The sequence below is a fragment of the Coturnix japonica genome, chromosome 28 (genome assembly GCF_054131305.1).
Source record: "Coturnix japonica strain WE chromosome 28, WE-NBRP24, whole genome shotgun sequence".
In the NCBI taxonomy this organism is placed as follows: domain Eukaryota; kingdom Metazoa; phylum Chordata; class Aves; order Galliformes; family Phasianidae; genus Coturnix; species Coturnix japonica.
The window spans coordinates 8,026,658-8,047,127 of NC_140690.1; the positions used below are offsets into that span (position 1 = coordinate 8,026,658).

General features: G+C 54.8%; 1 protein-coding gene and 1 long non-coding RNA gene across 3 annotated transcripts; both read left to right on the plus strand.

The window, feature by feature from the left end:
- Positions 1-847: 847 nt before the first annotated feature.
- Positions 848-4,989, plus strand: LOC146756268 (SUN domain-containing protein 2-like). 2 transcript variants are annotated; one of them, XM_085524974.1, is made up of 9 exons: positions 848-1,005; positions 1,363-1,424; positions 1,570-1,619; positions 2,135-2,175; positions 2,386-2,567; positions 3,072-3,172; positions 3,651-3,818; positions 4,532-4,618; positions 4,821-4,989. In XM_085524974.1, exons 1-9 carry the CDS (start codon positions 986-988, stop codon positions 4,926-4,928), a joined length of 819 nt encoding a protein of 272 aa, XP_085381100.1. In that variant the 5' UTR covers positions 848-985; the 3' UTR covers positions 4,929-4,989. The 2 variants fall into 2 exon arrangements, with proteins under 2 accessions (XP_085381100.1, XP_085381098.1); XM_085524972.1 differs by lacking the exons at positions 848-1,005; positions 1,363-1,424; positions 1,570-1,619 and having other exon boundaries at positions 1,623-2,175.
- Positions 4,990-15,009: 10,020 nt separating this feature from the next.
- LOC146756269 (uncharacterized) lies at positions 15,010-16,256 on the plus strand. Its single transcript, XR_014937670.1, has 2 exons — positions 15,010-15,148; positions 15,385-16,256. It is a non-coding gene; the product is annotated as an uncharacterized LOC146756269 (long non-coding RNA).
- The last annotated feature ends 4,214 nt before the right edge of the window (positions 16,257-20,470 follow it).

Below are 20,470 nucleotides of genomic sequence, written 5' to 3' on the forward strand. Positions count from 1 at the left end.
AACTCCTCCCCAGCCAAGCTGTCATGGATTTGTACCTTTTGCTATGGGTTTCCCGCCTCATCACATCCTGTGGAGCTCAGAGAAGAACTACACATTCCAGAGGCCCTCAGGTTCAATTAGACTGTATTATATTGTGTAATCTTGCATCCCAACATCGTAGTTAGTAAAGTAAGTCTTCCTCCTTAGATCGTTGCCACTGCTCTGTTTGTTTCCTTAGCCCAGCTCCCATCTCCCTACCCCTTTCCCTTCCCAATATTGGGGGCCGGGGAGCCCAAAGGCCAACTAGCCCCCTGTTATGGACATAGATTGATCCAGATAACTCCATGACGAGGGTGAGCAGTGATAGGATAAGGGGGAATGGTTTTAAACTGAGACGGGGGAGGTTTAGGATGCATCTTAGGAGGACGTTTTTCACCCAGAGGGTGGTGACGCACTGGAACAGGTTGCCCAAGGAAGCTGTGGATGCCCCATCACTGCAGGCATTCAAGGCCAGGCTGGATGTGGCTCTGGGCTGCCTGGGCTGCTGGTTGGCGACCCTGCACACAGCAGGCGGTTGGAACTGGATGATCATGACGTTCCTTTTCAACCCAGGCCATTCTATGAGTCTGTGACTCTCACAGCCCCCACCAGAAGCACACGGCCTGTCCGTGCCCAGGACGGGAGCAGCTGTGCAATGGCACAGACATTTTTACCAGGGCATCCAAAGGAGCTCCGAGCGCAGGGTATTCCAGCCTTGGGCTGGGGGCAAACCCACAGGGTCTGTCCCTCCTGGGCACACCCTGTGAGCTCATAGAAGGCGTCACTTGGCCTTGGCAGCTGTCAGCCATTATGACATCAGAACCTGCCGTCCTGCTGAGGCACGCTGCAGAGCTGTGCAGCACTGCAGTCCTGTGAGGAGTGCAGAGCAGGCGAGTGGAGAAGAGGTGCTTGTGTCCTGGGAGGAGAGCAAGCCATTCTCTGTGTCTGTGCGAGTGAAGGAGCCAAAATGCCAGCCCAGCTGGGCAGGTGGGTGCAGCAGGGCCAGAATGTGGGGAGGGGAAGGCAGAACCGCTGCGTGCTGCTGGGCTTTCTCCAGCCAGGCAGCCCAAACTCCATTTCCGTGGGCACAGCCCTGCTCCTGCTCTGGGGAGAGCCGACTGGGGCAAGGCTGCTGCCCCCCATGGCACAGCACAGCACAGCCCTTCACTCTCACGTGTCCCATGGGTGCTGTGGCACTAAGCAGCTCTTGCTAACGGGCCCTCCCTGGACTCACATCTCTGCTGGGCAGAGGAAGCCATGGCAGCCGTCTGCTCCAAGGATCCCAGCAGACCGTGTGTGTCCCTGCGCTGGGCCGTGATAACCACCATCTGATCTCTCCCTTAGGCAACGCGTCGGCCAAGAGGAGGGAAGGAGGACTCCCGTCCTGCCTCTAGTGGTCCTTTTTGGTGAGTGTTCCCCACCCAAAGCCATCCCAGCACAGCCCAGGAGCAGGACCGTCCCACACGGCTGGGTTGGGAGGAGGGAAATGGGCTGCAGGGCTCAGAGCAGTCTGGCAAACTAATGGTCTCTCCCTACCGATGTCCCCCACAGCTGGAGCCTTCCTCTGGATATTGGGAGTTTGGAGAGAGAACGCCCTGCAGGTCAGTGCTACGCTGTGCGGCAGAGGCCAAAGCTCTGCCCTTCTGCCTCCGTGGGGACAGTTTGGCCATGGGCTCATCGCTGCTGAGACAGAGCCGGGCTGGGGGTTGCCTTGGCAGCAGGACAGGTTTTGGTGTGGCAGCATCTTCCCAGTGCCCAGCACGGAGCTGAAGGCAACAGCGCGTGGGAAGAAGGAGCCTTTGGCCCATCCGTGGGACTGGGGAGTCTGGAAAGGATGGGAAAGCAAACGGAGAAGCAGCAGATGCTCTGACACCCCATAGAGCCCTATAGGGCCCCCACAGACACCCCGTAGAGCCCCATAATGCTCCGTAAGACCCCATAGAGCTGCACAAGAGCTCATAGAGAACCAAAGAGCCTCATGGTGCCCACAGGCTGTGGTCCTCTGCAAAGTGCTGGGAAGCAGCAGGAAATTCTGCCAGCGGCTCCCTGGGAAGCTGCTTTGGAAGCTCTGGCCGTGCTCCTCATGCTTCCTCCCATCAATGCCTTTCTCTTCCAGGTGGTGTCTGCAGGACCTGGGCAAGAGCTCCTGTCTATGGGGTAAGGACACTTCCTTGCCATGCACCTGGCTCTGCAGTGTGGCCTCAGCTGGCTGTGTGCTCTATGTGGCCCTTGGCAAAGCAAAGGAACCAAAGGGACTGGGGGATAAGGAAGGGCACAACCCTCCGGGATCCTTCACTTCATGGCACTGGAACTCTGACCTGCGGGGTGGACATTGCTGAACAAGACTTGCTTTTCCTTTGCCTTCAGGAACCCACTGGTTCAGCTGTCGGCCAGGAAGGAGCTCATTGTCGAGTCACTCTCTGATGTCCTGGAAGAGAACGGGATCCACGGACTCGAGAGAGAGAAAATTCTGCAGCTGACACGGCACGCAATGGAGGCAGCTGTGGAAAAGAGCAACTGGATGCCCAACTGGGCTCTGAAATCCTTGGGTATGTAGACAGCTCTTCACTACCCTCAGCTTTGCGCTCCCCCAAACCTGCCCAGCTCTGCTTTCCATCACAGATATCTCACAGAGCTTTAGGCTGGCTGAGGTCTGAAGGGACCTTAAGACCATCCCGGCCCAACTCCCTGAAATTGACAGGGCTTTGCATCAAGGTGCTCAGGGCTTCATCCAACCTGGTCTCCAATGCCTCCATGGCTCCTCTGGGCAGCACATTGCAGGGCCTCACTGTCTACCGGGAGTCCAGAATTTCCTCCTCACTTCCCATCTAATCCCCCCATCTCTGAGGCTTTACAAACCCTTCCCCTCTGCTCCCAGGGCTGACCGGCTCCTTTCCCCAATCAGCGCTTCAGGCCGGGACTCAGCAGTTCCCATACACAGCAGGAGGGATTCTGCACCCCAGAGCCCCGCCAAGAGCTTTGGGGATTGAGCATTCCCTCCTTCAGCTCATCTCTGGGCCATTCCAGTGCACGTCTGTCCATCTTTATTTCAGGTGCCACTGTTGATGCGGAGAGGACAACCAAGAGTTATGGTGGGAAAGGCCGGCTTTCTCCCCTCTTTTCCTCTGCAAAGTCCCCCGAGACCATCTTGCAGGTATGGCAGGAGAAGTGGTGACTGTGGGCTTCCCCCCCTTGCTTTCGCCCCCCTCCCCCCACAGACACCCCACAGAGCCCCATAAGGGCTCCCCCTCCACCCCCCAGTCCTTTCTTCCCCCAGTCCTTCCCCTTCCATCCTTCCCCCCCATCCTCACCCCATGCTGGCTGCACATCCATTTCCTTTGGCCCAGCTGCTCTGCTCAGCCCACACTCTTCCCCACATCGCTGACACCAGTGTTGGGAGGGTGCTGGGCTGACAGATGCTGGGGAGGGCTGCCCCGCTGGCTCTGTGCAAGCAGAGAAAGGCAATTGACTCCAGAGCTGTTGTCCAAACCTCTGCATATTGCCCTCCCGTCCCTTGAGTAGCGTTCCATGACGGGCAGCCCCATAGAAGACAAGGTCTGTGCTCCTTGCCCACCATCCAGCTCTGGCGGCTCTTTGCCTCCCCACTGATGGACGCGTCTTTCTCCTTTCAGCCTGATGTTTCTGCTGGAAGCTGCTGGGCTTTTCAAGGATCTCAGGGCCACGCTGTCATCCAGCTGCCGGAGAACATCTGGCCCACGGCTTTCACTGTGTGGCACGTGTCCAAGGCAGTGTCTCCCTCTGGGGAGGTCAGCAGTGCCCCCAGAGACTTTGCCATCTTGGTAAGTCTCTGCCTGCTGCTGCTTCTGGAGGACCCCGAGGAAAAAGCTTTGCCATAGAGCCCCATAAAAGCCCATTGAACCCCTATAGAGCCCCAGAGACAACCAACAGAACACCATAACCGCAACATAAGACCCCATAGACCCCCACAGACACCCCAAAGAGCCCTGTAGAGCCCCCACAGACACCCCATAGAGCCCTATAATGTTCTGCAAGACCCCATAGAGCTGCACAAGAGCTCATAGAAAACTAAAGAGCCTCATGGTGCCCCACAGACACCCAACAGGGCCTCATAAGGGCCCTACAGACACCCAACAGAGCCCCATAACTGCCACATAGAGCCCTGTAAGACCTCATAGAGCCACACAAGAGCTCATAGAGCACCATAGAGCCACACAGTAGACACCCAACAGAGCCCCATATGACCCATACTGTTGGGAGCTCCCAAATTTCAGTGGTGGGCTGCTGCAGAGCATCCTGCCTGAGGGCACCGAATCCCTCGGGTGGTTCCATGTCTCCAAAAGCCTCTAGGGCTCTTTGTGGCCGAGCAGCTGGGAGCAATTGCTCCACGTGCCCTGACTCAGGTTCACCCTCCTTTGTGCTCCAATCCTGCCAGAGCACAGGGAGGGTTGGAAGGGCTCCCACCTTTGGCCTCAGTGTGTTCTTTATGGCACTGCCTGCCTAAGTGTGACCACCATCATCTCTTCTCTTTGAGGGAGTGGATGAGGACGAAGAGGAAACTCTCCTGGGGTCATTTCTTTATGACGTGGACGGAGAGATCTCCCAGACCTTCCATGTTCAGGTATGGCAAGTGTAAGGGGGGAGGCCAGCTGCCTGCAAGGCATGCTAAACAACTATTGAATATGAATCTGAATTCCAGGAAATCACTGACTGTGTATTAGGTTCACCCATATCTATGGGGCGAACCGTGGGATCTGTGGGGCACTATGTGGCACTGGTCCCCCTCCGGCCCATAACGAAGCCTCTCCTCTTTGCATTGGCAGGAGAAGCCCCTTCAGTCGTATCGAAAGTTCAAACTGGATGTGCGGAACAACTGGGGAAACGCGGAATACACCTGCGTGTATAGAGTGGAAATCCACGGAAACCCCTAAAAACCCCTAAAAACCCCTAAAAATCCCTAAAAACCCCTAATAAACCCTAAAACCCCCTAAACTCTGATCTCTACCAGAGGGTTTTAATTAGGGACTGATCATTCACTGAAGAGATGTTGATAACTTTCTGCCCACCTCAAGGCTGGTTGGGGGGGCCCTGCCAGGCTAAAAGCCAGCTGTCTGCTCTGGGGGGCACTGCCAGCTCCAATGCCTGCAGGCCGGGGAAGCCCTTCCAGGCCAAAAGCCTGCAGGCCGGGGTCCCTGCCAGGCATGGATTTAGGCCCCGGGGCTGGTGATGGCCTCTCAGGCTGTGGCTTGATGCCTTGGGGCTGGTGCCGGCCTGCCTGGCTGTGCTGGGAATGCAACCTTGGTTCTGCATCACAGTTTGAACAGGGCAGTTAGGAGCATGTTTTAGAAATACACAAGGTTCCACCCATGCAGTGCTTATTCCTGTGCCTGTGTTCCAAAGCCCAGGCTCCATGAAGGTCAGCACTGTTTTGGTGTTGACCTTGATTGGAACAGAGTTGGATCGTAGGAGGCAGTGTGATCCCACAGAGATGGCACTGAGCAGGAGGAGGAAGAAACCTGTTTGTGAATGGCCAGGTTGAGCCAAACACAGCATGTCGTGTTGTGTTGCAGAAGCACGGAATGGTTGATGTTGGAATGGAGATCTGGGCCCATCTGGTCCAGGACCTGCTGCAACAGGGCCAGCAGAATTGGTGCCCAGGAACACATCCGATGGGTTTGGAGATCTCCCAGAGGAAACCCCACAGCCTCTCTGGGTCTCTGTGCCAGTGCTGCAGCACTTACACAGTGCAGGAGTGCTCCTGATGTTTGGTGGCAACCTCTGGTCCTGCCACTTGGCTCCACTGGATGCTCCACTCAGCCCCTTCTCTCAGGCTTTTGTCATAGAAGAGTTCTCTTTGGGTCCTGTGGGTTCCTGCCCCTGACAGACTGTGGGAACAGACCACCCCCGTGGCCCCACCCTGGCAATTTGTCACTTGCCAAGGACAGAGGGGACAAAGAGGCAGAGGTAGGGGCAGGTGATAAGGAGGGCAGAAACAGCCCCATCCCTGTCCCCTTGTCTGTAGCGGCAAGTGCTGGCCGTGGTGTGTAGAGCCCCAGAGGGAACCTTAGAGGCCATAGCTTGTAGGCAAAGCAGAAGCGTATGGTGCATAGCTTACGGGGCAAAGCTGTGGGGGTTATGGGACAGAGCATCAAGGGCAGTGCTGGTTCTATCGGACACAGCCAAAAAAGGAGGCTTAGAGGCCTTAACAGCCCTGTAGAGCCTAAAGTCCTTGAAGCTTAAGGGTAGGCTTGGAGCCGAGGTACTAAAGGGCTGGACTGGAAGCACTGAGGTTTTGAGGGCCTGATGCACAGAGGGAGGCCAAAAAAGAGACCACGAGTCCATGAGCATTGACGGCACAAAGGAAGGCTTAGAGCTGTAATGGAGAAGCTGTAATGGAGAACACACCTGGAGGCACAGATGCCTGCAAGCTGTCCTAGAGGCATAGGCGGAGGCCTAAAGGCTTAGAGGTTGCCCAGGATGCTTAGAGGCCTTAAGGTAAAACAGCCTGGAGGGAGGCCCAGAGCCTGGCCAAGAGGCCTTGCAGCTTAGTAGTCTTGAGGCCAAAGGGAGGCATGGAGGCCAAGCAAGAGAAAGCCTAGAAGAGCAGAGGCCAAGAGGAGCTGGGGGTTGTACTTGTACCTCGAGGTCTGGACACCTACAGCCCAAGAAGCCTGAAGGCCTTGAAGCTGGACTAGAGGTCTTGAGACAGAGAGGCCAAGAGAGCCACAGGGTGGCCCAGGGGCACTCAGGCACCAAAGAAGGTGCAGAGGTATATGGACATAGACACCTATGGGAGGGCTTAGAGACATGGAGGTCCAGAGGAAGGCTGAGATGGCTAGAGGACTAGAGGCCTCTCTCCTGGCCTGCAGGCCAGGTCTAGTGCTCTCTCTCACTGGCATTCATGGTCTCTCAGCCTCTTAAAAAGCTTCTTGTTCCATAGGTCTCCTTTAACCCCTTGGATACTAGGCGTAGGCCCTCAGGGCCACCACACAGGCCTGTAGGAATTAGGCCTCAAGGCCGCTGATGATCCACTCCTCTTTGATGGCTGACCAGAGGTGACGGCTGATGAGAGGTTTTGCCCAGGAGAAGGGGGCAGGGCGGCCTATCTGGGCCCAGTGCCCAGCAACAGCCTCCTGCTGCAGTTCTCTGCAGGACGCTGGTGACTGTCACAGGCTCTGCTGCAGAACACAGACATCAGGACGCTAAGTGCTGGCTTCAGTTTCACTCTTTATTTCCTCTCTCCCTTTGAGCATCCTCTATGACCATAGCTGACCGGTCCTGACTGCACAGCACTTCCCATTCACACACACAACTCCATCAGTAAGAAACAAAACAAGAGAGAAAGTACCAATCTGAACAGCCAGCAGGACCTGGCTAAGCTCTGCTGTGTGATCTACCCCTGGATCTGAGGGGTCACTGTCGGGAAGTGCCCGCTGTGACAGAAGCCGGCCACCAGGGACATCCCTACATCCAGCACATCAGCATCAATGGAGCCAAGGATGGGAGCTGGAGATCCTTCCGCAGAAGGCCACCTGATCCCAGAGCAGCCATTGCAATGTGCTCTGCAGCTCTGTCAAATACAGCCAGTGGAGGTCAACAGACACAACTTGAGCATGGGGCCGGGGAGTTGGGGAACACAAGCAGTGCCCTCCAGGCATGCAGCAGGGCTGCTGGCTGCTCATGGCAGTGCCTTGGGGTTTCCAAAGCACAGTTTCCACACTTTTCCAGGGTGGGACGGGACTTTCAGTCCATTTCCCCATTGGGATTCTCTCCCTTGCAGGTGATGCTGATGAAGCCCCAGGAGCCCAAGGCGGCACATGGCTCAAACTAGGAGCTGCAGGTGTTGGCAGCATGAGCTACGACTTCTTCCTGCTTGGGGTGCAAGGCCGAGAAGGCGTGGAGGGCTGCAGGCCAGCCAGGAGATGTCACAGCACGGATGGAATCATCCGGAGCCTGTGTGCTGTCACAGTGCGCTGCCATGACATCGCCGGGCCCTCCCCAAGGACAGCCGGCCACTGGCTCCAGGAGCCACATTTGTGAGCTGTGCAGCCCGCAGCCGCTCGCCGTGCCCTGTGCCTGAGAGCAGCCCCAGCAGCAGACCAGCTCAGCCTCATCGCGCTCATCCTCCAAGGCTCAGAGAGGTGAGGGAGAGCTCCTGCACACTTCAGGCTGCAGAGGCCAGCTTGGCTCTGGTGTGTGTGAGGGGCATGTAGCACGAGACTGGCAGGACTGGCAGTGAGCAGGAGAAATTGCTGCCGGCCCTTCCGGCTCAGGAACTCCCGTCAGTAACTGCTCTGCTCTTGCCTTTAGGTTTGGAGCACATGTCTAACAACATGGACGGAGCCTGGGTGGGGACCTGGAGACCCCATCGCCCACGTGGCCTCATCTCGGCCCAGTTCCCCAGCCCCGGGCCCAAATACTACATCCCGGGGACAACAGGTACAGCGACCATCCCCAGGGCGTGAGGCGCATTGGGGACATCACGGGGCAGAGCAGCTCACCAGCCTTGCCCCGTTCTGGCAGAGCCTCCTGGCTCTCTGGCACAGCTGCAAGCCAGGCCTGGCCGAGGAAGGCCAATGCTGCTGGCGCTGCTCCTTGTGACCCAAAGGGCCAAAGGAGCTGGAAACATGCAGCTGCACAGGGGTGTGCTCTCTTCTGCTTTTCCTCCTAGGTTACGTGGGCCACAGCCCCACCAAAAACCGTGCCCCCGCTTACACCTTTAGAGGGACCAAACGGCCTGCGGCAGGGAGCTGCGGGCCAGGTCCCTGCTACTTTGTGGAGCCGGCCATCACCAGAAATGGCAAGTATGTGGTTCCAGGCGCCCACCTCCAAGGACGACCCACCACCAAGACCACCGTCACCCCCGGACCGAGTGAGTACCACTGCTGCAGTGTCCCCACGTGCTGCAGTGTCCCCGCGTGCTGCCTGTGTCCCCCAGCAATTGTGCAGCTCTTCAGAGGACTCTTTCTGGCTGCAGAAGGAGACCAGCCCTTCACAGCTTTCTTCCTCTTCTCCTCCGCCCCAGGTGACTACCGCACCGAAGCAGCCAACAAGCACGTCTTCAAGTGCCCACCGGTGCAGTCCATGGCCTTCCGGCGGGAGCCCCTCCGCACAGACCGCCCTCCAGGTACGTGACCCTGGCAAAGGCAGACCCTTCAGCCTGAGCATCCTCCAGGGACGGGCTGCTGCTCAGAGGGGCAACACGTCCCTCCTGCTCCCACCAGCGGGCTGTGCAGGCTGCCCCTCGCTGCTGCTTCCATCTCCTCCATCCCCTCACGCACACACTCTCTGCTGCTCCTCCTGCAGGTCCTGGCACTTACACACTGCCCAGGCTGATGGGGCCCAACACAGCCTACACATCGGCCAGCCCCTGCTACTCCATCAGGGGAAGGAGCCAGCGCGGTCGCTTTGACGAGGACCTTGCCAAGGTGAGCTCTGCTGCTCCTCTCTTCCATGTTAGCGTCCAAAACCAGACTCCTTTCCCTGTGCCACAGGGGCTTCCAGCCCTGCTGCAGCTTTGCTTAATGCAGCCTTCCAGGGAAAGAGAGAGCCTTGAATGTGACCCCAGCCCCGTGTGGCCACGACTCTCTTGCAGACTCCAGGTCCTGCGGCGCTCCCCAGAGTGGCTGTGGATGTGTACAAGAAAAGGGCGCCCGCATACACCATGGCAGCCCGACCAAAACATGGAGAGGGCAAAGCAGTGAAGCCTGGGCCGGCAGACTACAACGTAGGCCAGGTAAGGCAGCTGCTCAGCTCTTCCCCTCTGCTTCACAAGCACAGCCTTCACGCCTCTCCCCCCTCCCCTGAGCCTTCCCCACATCTCCCTTGCAGGGAGCAAGGGCAGCAAAGAAGGGCCCTTGCTGATCTGCCTTTCCTTTCTGCCCTTCCAGGTGACGCTGATCAAGCCCCAGGCGCCTGCCTCCACTTTTGGGATCCGGCATTCCCTCTACACAACCCCCCTCATCGTGGAATAAGGCAGCACAGTCTGGAAGGCCGTTGGGGGGGAGAAGAGAGTAGCCAACATCCAATCTCCTTCTGATCCCATTTCCCTTCATCCAGTTGGGCTTTTGCCCGTTATACTATTAGATGTTAGTGTTAGGAGTAAGTCATTAATAAATTAATTAAAAACCTTATGTAGGCCTTCTTGTTACTCCTTTTTCCTCACTGCTACACACAGGAATGAGCTGCCGCTCCCTGAAGCCTTTCTAACATCAGCGCATTGGAAAACGCTGATGCTTTATCAGTCATTTGCATTACTGAGGGGTTCTGTGTGGTCACTGGGGATCTCTGCGATCCCTATGCGTCTCTATGGGGTCCTTATCGGTCTCTATCAGGTCCCTAGCGTGGCTCTGTGTGGTGATATGGGGCCCCTTTGGGCCTCTTTGGGTTGATATGGGTTCTCTAAGGGTATCTTTGGGTTCCATAAGGGTCTCTATGGGGTGATATGGGAACCCTATGTGTCATTATAAGGTTTTTAAGGGGCAATATGGGGTCCCTGTGGGGTCACTGGGGATCTATGGGGCTCTATGGGGTCACAAGAGGTCTTCATGGATACCTAAGGGGCTCTTTGGGGTAATATAGTGCTCTACGGAGCTCACTGGGGTCCCTGAGGGGCTCTCTGGAGTCCCTGTGGGCCTCTTTGGAGTCTGCTTGGGGCTCTATGGGATGATACGGGGTGATAAGAGGTCCCTATGGGGCTCTTTGCGGTTTCTGAGGGGCATTCCTTGAACAAAGGTTGAAGGGAAAATAATGAAACACGGAGGCAAAAAGAGAACAAAAAGCAAAGGATGGCAACAAAGATAGAGAAAGCAATGTTTGGGTTGGAAGAGATCTGGAAGATCACACAGTTCCAACCCCCCTGCAGTAGGCAGGGACACCTCCCTCTACACCAGGATGCTCCAAGTCCCACCCAGCCCGGCTTTGTGCACATAAAGACAAGCCATGTCTGCCCCCTGAAACCTGTAACAGCCACTCAAGGGGACACACAGCACCTCTCATCATTTCATTACTCTGCAGACAAGGTTTAACAGCAGAGCACTGACCCGTAACCAGCAAAGCATCTTCCAGGTCTCCAGACCTCCCAGATTTAATGCTGTCTGTTATGTCCTTGATAGAAATGCCTCTGTACACATCAAAAACTAGGAGGAAGAGTCCACGGTAGAGAGTCAGAGAGATCCAAAGGGCCATTTGGCAAGAACAAGCTCCTCACATGCTGCAAGAACATTCTATCATTCCTGCAGCACTGCCAGATATATCAGGACCGTCCCACTAAAATAATTCATTTCCATTGCTAACAGTCCTGCTAATTGGCCTACCACAGCTGTTACCATTTTCAAGACCTTCTACTTCATGCTGGCAGATGAATTTCTCAGCTCCTCTCCCCCTGCCCCAATGGTGGGCACACTCCTCAATCTCTGCTTTCCACGCTAGAGCAGCAGCAAATTGTACTTAGGTTTCTGAAGTCCCTTCCAGTCTCAGAAGGGAATGAAACAGACCAAAGGGAATGGATGCAATGGGGCTCTTGCTAAGACACCTGCTGACCCAGAAGAGCTTGCACTTACTCAACACCTATGAAGCTCCTATAAAAGCATCACACACAAATAAGGAAGGGAAGAAAAACCCAGGACGCTGTGGAGGGGTCCTACCTCTGAGCAGGTGATGCCTGTTCCATGTACAGAGGATGGACATAAATTGTACCTCATCTATTCCCCACTTCCTCTCCCCTGCTTCATACAGGCACTTATAGACATTATGGATGGCAAAGTAAGGCTCGTGGAGAAGCCTGGGTATACACAAGGTCTTTAATTCATTGGTGGTAGAGAACTGCTGGCCTGTACGTGTCCAGATCATGGATATTTTCCAACAAGCACCATCCAGGCATGGCAACTCACAGCTGAAATGTCATTGCCCCTGCCAAGTAACTTGCCTGCTTGAGACGTCTCATTAGAGACTCGCAAACAAGAGCAGAACCCATTTATTCCCATTTCACAGGTTGGCTTCTCTTCACCACACATCACATGCACAAGAACAGATTGTTCTTGCAAGGAAGCACGTTCCTACACACCACAGCATCCTGCTGAGCAAGGGCATCATCCACATACATTCCCTCATCTCTGTTACCCTGCAAAGGTTCAAGGACACAAGACACAGCTCAGCACAGCATCTACTGGAAGCAACCCTTGAGAATTCCCCACTCAGAAACAGCTGCTGGAGATGGCTATTGGAGTCCTTCAAAGGGAATACTAGCTCACAAACACAGTGACGTATCAAATGTGCTTTGGGCTTCCTTCTGAAATGAGCAGCAACCCACTTTACTGGGACATTGAGAAAAGAGCCCATGGCATTCATGCACACCCAGAGTCAGAATCCCCTCCCTGCACAAGATGGATTTGAGGAGCAGGCCATGAGACACATCGGGTGAGAAAAAGCCAGCCTGGAGCTCCTCACCGCTGAGCACAGAGCTGCACCCACAAGAAGATTCAACCTCTTCTCCCCTCGCCTTGGCTCACTTGGCCAGAAGTTCAGCAATTACAAAAGAAAGATTTGCAAACCTTCACAGCCCTCCTCACTTTGTGCACATCAGACATGGCGGTGGGAGTCATCATCCCCACCATCACCCTCTCAAAATTCCCACTCAGCAACGTCAAGTCACCAATCAAATCCTAGAAAGCCAAGAGAGGAGGAAGGAGGTGGCAGAAGGTGCAGCCTTCCAGGACAGACAGAACTGAGCTGTTCCCCACTTCTCTTTAGGCTCTAGCCCTCCTTGCATCAACAACTGCTCTGAACTGAACAAGAACAAAACAACCTTGGTCAAGGAAATTCTCCACCGACCTTTCTCTCACGGAGATCGGGTCCTTTTTCACTTTTCACCCCAGTGACACAACCGCCTTCACACAGCTCTGTAGACCTTTTAGGTGATCGGAACTTGCTGACGTTGGGAAGCATTTAGTTTGGTCAAGATGTCAATGATGATATCTTCATCCGTGCCTGCAAGAAACAAATGGAAGCCAGTCAGGCTGCTTGCACAAGAATTAGAAGTGCCCTCTGGTGCCACCTCCAGTCCCCTGCACAGCCAGTTCTCAACAGCCCCAGGACTACATCCATGCACACAAAGCTGCCAGGACACACTCCACCAGAGGAGCTGTATTTCAGGACATGTGAAAGGCAGTTGTCTTCCCACTTCCCAACTATTTTAGGGCAGCTGTGCAGCAGAGCAATGCAAGCAGCTGCGCTTCCCTGGAACGAACCACCAGAGCAGCCATTCCCAGTGCTCGGGAAAAAAACAAGAAATAAAGTTGACCTGTGGAGGGAGATCAACTTAGCAGAGCCCTTCATGGCCTTCCTGAGTGCTGTGCTTCTTGCTCAGCGCTGAAGCTCGAGATCCCCTTGACTGTTGCCTAAGGCCACAAGAAAAGGATTTAGCAAAGGCAGACTTGTGCCCATGCACACAGAGAGTTGAATTGAAACAAAACAAAGCACATAATAGACGTGAACACGGAGATAGTAAAACTCCACCCACACAAGTGATGTTGTATCAGACTTCTGTCTCAGGCAGCAGTCTATTCTAAGGGGACTACATCTCCCGCTCTCCCACCGTCCACCCAGCTAGTGACATCTTCATAAAAGGCCACCAGGTTGGTCGAGCACGACCTCCCCTTGGTGAACCCATGCTGGGTACTCCTGAAAACCTCCTTATCTCCCAGGTGTCTGGAGATGGCATCCAGCACAAGCTGTTCCATCACCTTTCCTGGGACAGAGGTGAGACTTGCCTATAGGCTGACTTGCCTATAGTTACCCAGGTCTTCCTTCTTGCCCTTTTTGAAGACCGGACTGACACTGGCCGTCCTCCACTCTTTAGGCACCTCCCCAGTTCTCCAGGACCTCTGATAGATTACAGAGAGTGGCTCAGCAACGACCTCCGCCACCTCTCTCAGCACCCGCGGATGCGACCCATCAGATCCCATGGATTTACGGACCTTAATGTTTCCTAGGCACTCACGGACCACCTCTTCCCTGACTAAAAGGGAAATCTCCCATTCCCCAGTCTCTCTCATCAACCTCCAGTGACTTGCGGAATCAAACTCTATAACCCAGAGATGGGTTATAAAGCAGGTCTGTTTATTCCAGCGCCGGGTGCAAGGGGGATAGCTCCAACCAAACTTGCACACCGACTTGTAAAATCATGACACAGTTATAGGTACATCTAATACATAGTCAATGATTTATTGGAATTCTGATACATAGTCAATAATTCTCGGAATTCTGATACATATTCAGTAGTTCTTTAGCATGCAGACCCCCCTTGTTCTTATCAGGGGGATGCAACTCCTCTTCTGGTATTTACATTATCTATTCTCCTCCTTGCCTGATGTTGTCCATGAGGTCTCACTCCTTATCTGCATCCTCCCTGCTCTCTCAGGCCCCTTGTTTCTTTTACTTGTTACCTTTAATTTTCTTTTACTTATTTCTACAAACTACCTTTAAGTTTCCATTACTTGTTTCTACAAACTACCTTTAAGTTTCCTTTACTTATTTCTATAAACTACCTTTAAGTTTCCTTTACTTATTTCTATAAACTACCTTTAAGTTCCCTTTACTTGTTTCTATAAACTACCTTTAAGTTTCCATTACTTGTTTCTACAAACTACCTTTAAGTTTCCTTTACTTGTTTCTATAAACTACCTTTAACTATCCCCCTTTTAGCCCCCCTTTATTCCGAATTCCAGCAGAGCATCTGTTTCCTGCTTCACTGTTCAACAGGGGCTACAGGGGGCTCCGAGGGGATACGGGGGCTCTATAGGAGCCTACAGAGGGAGCTGTATAGGTTCCATAGGAGCTCTGCGGGCTCTATGGGGCTGTAGAGACTCTATGAGGGACACGGGGAATCTACGGGGGGGCTGAAGGGGGCTCTGTGGGGGCTCTAGGGCGGATATAGGGAGGCTGCGAAGGGCTGTATCGGCCCTATAGGAGCCATAGGGCACCGAGGGGGCGGGGCTATGAAGGGGGCGGGCTAATCACTTCCGGTGCGGCTCGCAGCGCCATGTTGGGGCCTTGGGGGCGGCTGTTGGCGGCCCTCAGCCCACAAACCTCTTCCGCTCCCCCGGCGCTCCGCTCCCTGCACCGTTCCCCCCCCTCCGCCCCACGCCACCAGGTGAGGCCTCTCCGGTTTCCCCCCATTATCCCCAATGGGTCCGTGCCGTAACCCGCTCCCCCGGAGGGAACGCGTGCTCTGCAGAAATGGGTCCCCCTGGGAAACGCGGTCCGCTTCACTGGCGTTCCGCCCTCGCTTTGGTTCCTACGGCCCTAAGGGGATGGGGGGGTGTCCTCAGAGGGGTGGGGACGTGTCAGCTGTGTCTCCACGGAGGGCTGTGTGTCCCCCCCCTACAGGTGGAGCTGCTGCTGCTGCTGCTCGAGTACCCCCGTGAAGCATGCGGGGGTCCCGGGGGGGTCCCGGCGGTATACGAGGCTCTACTGGAGCTGCTGACTCTGCCCCACAACCCTCCGGGTCACCCTCGGGCTCTGCTCCTTCTGGCCACCGTCACCGTCCTATTGGCCACCGGCACGGGGGGGTCCGTGGGTGTCGTTGCCCCCTTTGTGACCCTCCTGCTGCAGGAAGCCGAGGGGGTGAAGCAGGGGGGGGCCCCGGCGGCAGCAGCTGAGTTTCTGCGGGAGCTGCTGAGGGGCCGGGGGCCGGGGGACCCCCCCAGGATGTTGCCTTGTGGGGCTCGGAGGTCCCTGCTGGGTCGCCAGCACCAAATGGGCCCCAGAACCCCATACAGGCCCCAGAACCCCATACATGCCCCACAACCCCATATGGGCCCTGAACAGGGAAGCAGAAAACAGATGCTCTGCTGGAATTCAGAATAAAGGGGGGCTAAGAGGGGGATAGGTAAAGGTAGTTTACAGAAATGATTTAGTTAGAATAACAAGGAATGGAGACAGTGGGTCTGGAAGAGCAGGAAGGATGTAGATAAGGAGTGAGAACTCCCTGAGACCTGTCCAGAAAGGGATTAGAGGTTGTAAATATCAGAAGAGGAGTTGCATCTCCCTGACAAGATGGGCGATAACAAGAGGGGGTCTGCATGATAAAGAATGTGTATTAGAATTAAGGGATGCATGTTAGAATTACGGGAAATCATTGACTATGCATGAGGTGTACCTATATCTGTATCATGGTTTTACAAGTTGGTGTGCAAGTTTGGAGGAGCTATCCCCCTTGCACCCAGCGCTGGAATAAAACATACCTGCTTTATAACCCATCTCTGGATTATAGAGTTTGATTCCGCAAGTCAGCCCCATAGAGCCCATACAGGTCCCACAACCCCGTATGGGCCTGTCACGGAGTTCTCTCTAGAGCTCACTCCGGGACAGTGGGCAAAAACCCGGGGGAGCAGGAACAAAAGTGCCCCCCTTTGTCTAGCGGCGCTGCACGGTACGGCACAGCACGGTCCAGCCACGTGCGTTTCGGGAGAGGGGAAGGGAAGGGAGATTGCAATTGGGTCTAACAAAAAATGAAGGAGGAAAAAGGTGATCTGAGAACGAACGGCAGTTTAATAACCTAATAACGCTAAACAACAACAAGAGAGTTTCAACAAAGAGAATACCAAGTCCCCATTCTCACCGAGGGAGCTGTGGAAGGTAAGAAGCTCCGTCCGCGTTGTCTCCCCGCAGGGAGCCAGGCCAGGAACCTCGTCCCCTGCCCCACTTCCCCTCCAGTGCCCCTCCCCACATGAACTTTTAAGGCAGTCCACAGAAAAAAAAAACTTGTCCCCTTTCCTCCCATTTTTAGGCATGGTGTTCTGATGTGGAATACCAACACCAACCAAATTACAAAACTATAACAGGGCCCCATAACCCCATACAGGGCCCACAACACCATACAGGCCCCACAACACCAAAATGGCCTCGCAAACCCATACAAACCCCACAACCACATATGGGCACCATAGACCCCATACAGGCCCCAAAGCCCCATACTGGCCCCATAGACCTCATTCAGACCCCACAACCCCATGTGGGCCCCATGGAACCCATACAGGCCTCACAACCCCATATGGTCCCCATAGACCCCATACAGGCCCCACATCCCCATATAGGCCTCACAAACCCATATGAGACCCATAGACACCATAAGGGCCTCATAAACCTCATACAGGCCCCACAACCAACATTGGCCCCAAAATCCCATACAGGCCCCACAACTCCATATGGGCCCCATAGACTGCATACAAACCCAAAAACCCCATACAGCCCCAAAAACCCAATACAGGCCCCACAACCCCATAGGACCTACAATGCCATAAAGGCTCCAAAAACCCATACAGGCCCCATAGATCCCATACAGGCTCCACAAATCCATATAGGCCCCATAGACCCCATATGGGACCCATAGACCCCTTATGGGCCCCATAGACACCATACAGGCCCCAAAACCCCATATGGGCCCTATAGACCCCATACTGACCCCACGACCCCATAAGGTCCCTATAGACCCCATACATGTCCCACAAAACCATACAGGTCCCTCAAAACCATATAGGCCCCATAGACCTCATACAGGACACATAGACCCCATATGGGCCCCATAGACTCCATACATGCCTCACAACCCCATATGGGCCCCACACAGGCCCCATATGGGACACATAGACCCCATATGAAACACAAAGACCCCATACAGGCCCCACAACCCCATACAGGCCCCACGACTCCATACATGCCCCACAACCCTATATGGGACCCATAGAACCCATACAGGCCCCACAACCCCATACTGGCCCCATAGATCCCATACAGGCCCCACTACCCCATATGGGCCCCATGGACTCCATACACGCTCCAAAACCCCATATGGGCACCATAGATCCATACAGTCCCTACAACCCCATACAGGCCCCATATACCACATACGAGCCCCATATACCCCATACGGGCCCCACAACCCCATACGGACCCCATAGACCCCATAAAGGTGCTACAAGCCCACATTGGCCCCATAGATCCCATATAGGCCCCACAACCATATACATGCCCCACAAAACCATATTGGGCCCATAGACCCCATACAGGTCCAACAACCACATATATTCCCCACAACCCCATATACGTCCCACAACTCCATACAGGCCCCACGACACCAAATGGGCCCCAGAACCCCATACAGGCCCCATAGACCTCATACAGGCCCCACAACCCCATATGGGCCCCACTGATCCCTTTCAGGCTTCACAACCCCATACAGACCCCACATCCCCATATGTGCCCCATACAGGCCCCACAACCCCATATGTGCCCCATGGACCCCATACAGGCTCCAAAACCCCATATGGGCACCATAGACCCATACAGTCCCTACAACCCCATATAGGCCCCAAAACCACATATGGGCCCCACAACCCCATATAGGCCCCATAGACCCCATACAGGTTCCACTACCCCATATGGGACCCATAGACCCCATACAGGCCCCACAACCCCATACTGGCCCCATAGACCCCATACAGGCCCCACAACCCCATACTGGCCCCATAGACCCCATACAGGCCCCACAACCCCAGATATGCCCCACAACCCCATATGGGTTTCATACATTCCATATAGGTCCCACAACCACGTATATTCCCCACAACACCATACAGGTCCCACAGCCACATATAGGCCCTGCAACACCATGTGGGTCCCACAAGCCCATACAGTCCCCATAGACTCCGTACTGGTCCCACAAGCCCATACAAGCCCCACAGACACCATACAAACCCCACAGAAACCATACAAGCCCCATGGATGCCATACAAGCCCCATGGATGCCATACAGGTCCCACAACCCCATACAGGCCCCACAATCCCATATGGGACCGACAGACCCCATATGGGACCCATAGGCCCCATAAAGGCCCCACAAAACCATATAGACCCCATAGACCCATATTAACCCATAGAACCCATATGGGCCCCATAGACCCGATACAGGACCCCAAACCCACATGGGTCCCATAGACCCCATACAGGCCCAACAAGCCAATATGGGCACCATAGACCCCATATAGGCCCCACAACCCCATATGGGCCCCATAGACCCCATAAAATTGCTACAACCCCATATGGGCCCATCAGACCCCACAGAGGCCCCACAACCCCATATAAGCCCCATAGACACCATACAGGCCCCAAAGCCCCATATAAGCCCCATAGACCCCATACAGATCCTACAACCATACACATGCCCCACAAACCCATACAGGTCCCACAACTACATACAGGCCCCATAGACCCCATACAGGCCCCACAACCCCATACATGCCCGACAACCCCATGCAGGCCCCATAGACCCCATACAGTCCCCACAACCCCATACATGCCCGACAACCATGTGCAGGCCCCATAGACCCCATACAGGCCCCACAACCCCATACATGCCCCACAACCCCTTATGGGCCCCATAGAGCCCATACAGGTCCCACAACCCCGTATGGGCCTGTCACGGAGTTCTCTCTAGAGCTCACTCCGGGACAGTGGGCAAAAACCCGGGGGAGCAGGAACAAAAGTGCCCCCCTTTGTCTAGCGGCGCTGCACGGTACGGCACAGCGCGGTCCGGCCACGTGCGTTTCGGGAGAGGGGAAGGGAAGGGAGATTGCGATTGGGTCTAACAAAAAATGAAGGAGGAAAAAGGTGATCTGAGAACGAACGGCAGTTTAATAACCTAATAACGCTAAACAACAACAAGAGAGTTTCAACAAAGAGAATACCAAGTCCCCATTCTCACCGAGGGAGCTGTGGAAGGTAAGAAGCTCCGCCCGCGTTGTCTCCCCGCAGGGAGCCGGGCCAGGAACCCCGTCCCCTGCCCCACTTCCCCTCCGGTGCCCCTCCCCACATGAACTTTTAAGGCAGTCCACAGAAAAAAAAAACTTGTCCCCTTTCCTCCCATTTTTAGGCATGGTGTTCTGATGTGGAATACCAACACCAACCAAATTACAAAACTATAACAGGGCCCCATAACCCCATACAGGGCCCACAACACCATACAGGCCCCACAACACCAAAATGGCCCCGCAAACCCATACAAACCCCACAACCACATATTGGCACCATAGACCCCATACAGGCCCCACATCCCCATATAGGCCTCACAAACCCATATGAGACCCATAGACACCATAAGGGCCTCATAAACCTCATACAGGCCCCACAACCAACATTGGCCCCAAAATCCCATACAGGCCCCACAACTCCATATGGGCCCCATAGACTGCATACAAACCCAAAAACCCCATACAGCCCAAAAACCCAATACAGGCCCCACAACCCCATAGGACCTACAATGCCATAAAGGCTCCAAAAACCCATACAGGCCCCATAGATCCCATACAGGCTCCACAAATCATTATAGTCACCATAGACCCCATATGGGACCCATAGACCCCTTATGGGCCCCATAGACACCATACAGGCCCCAAAACACCATATGGGCCCTATA

Bases quoted from the DNA above. Each gene is read 5' to 3' on its own strand.
- LOC146756268 (XM_085524972.1), top strand. From the start codon at position 1,997: ATGGTGCCCACAGGCTGTGGTCCTCTGCAAAGTGCTGGGAAGCAGCAG. The intron at 3,173-3,650 runs GTATGGCAGGAG...TTCTCCTTTCAG, and splicing joins CCCCCGAGACCATCTTGCAG to CCTGATGTTTCTGCTGGAAG. The intron at 4,619-4,820 runs GTATGGCAAGTG...TTGCATTGGCAG, and splicing joins CCCAGACCTTCCATGTTCAG to GAGAAGCCCCTTCAGTCGTA.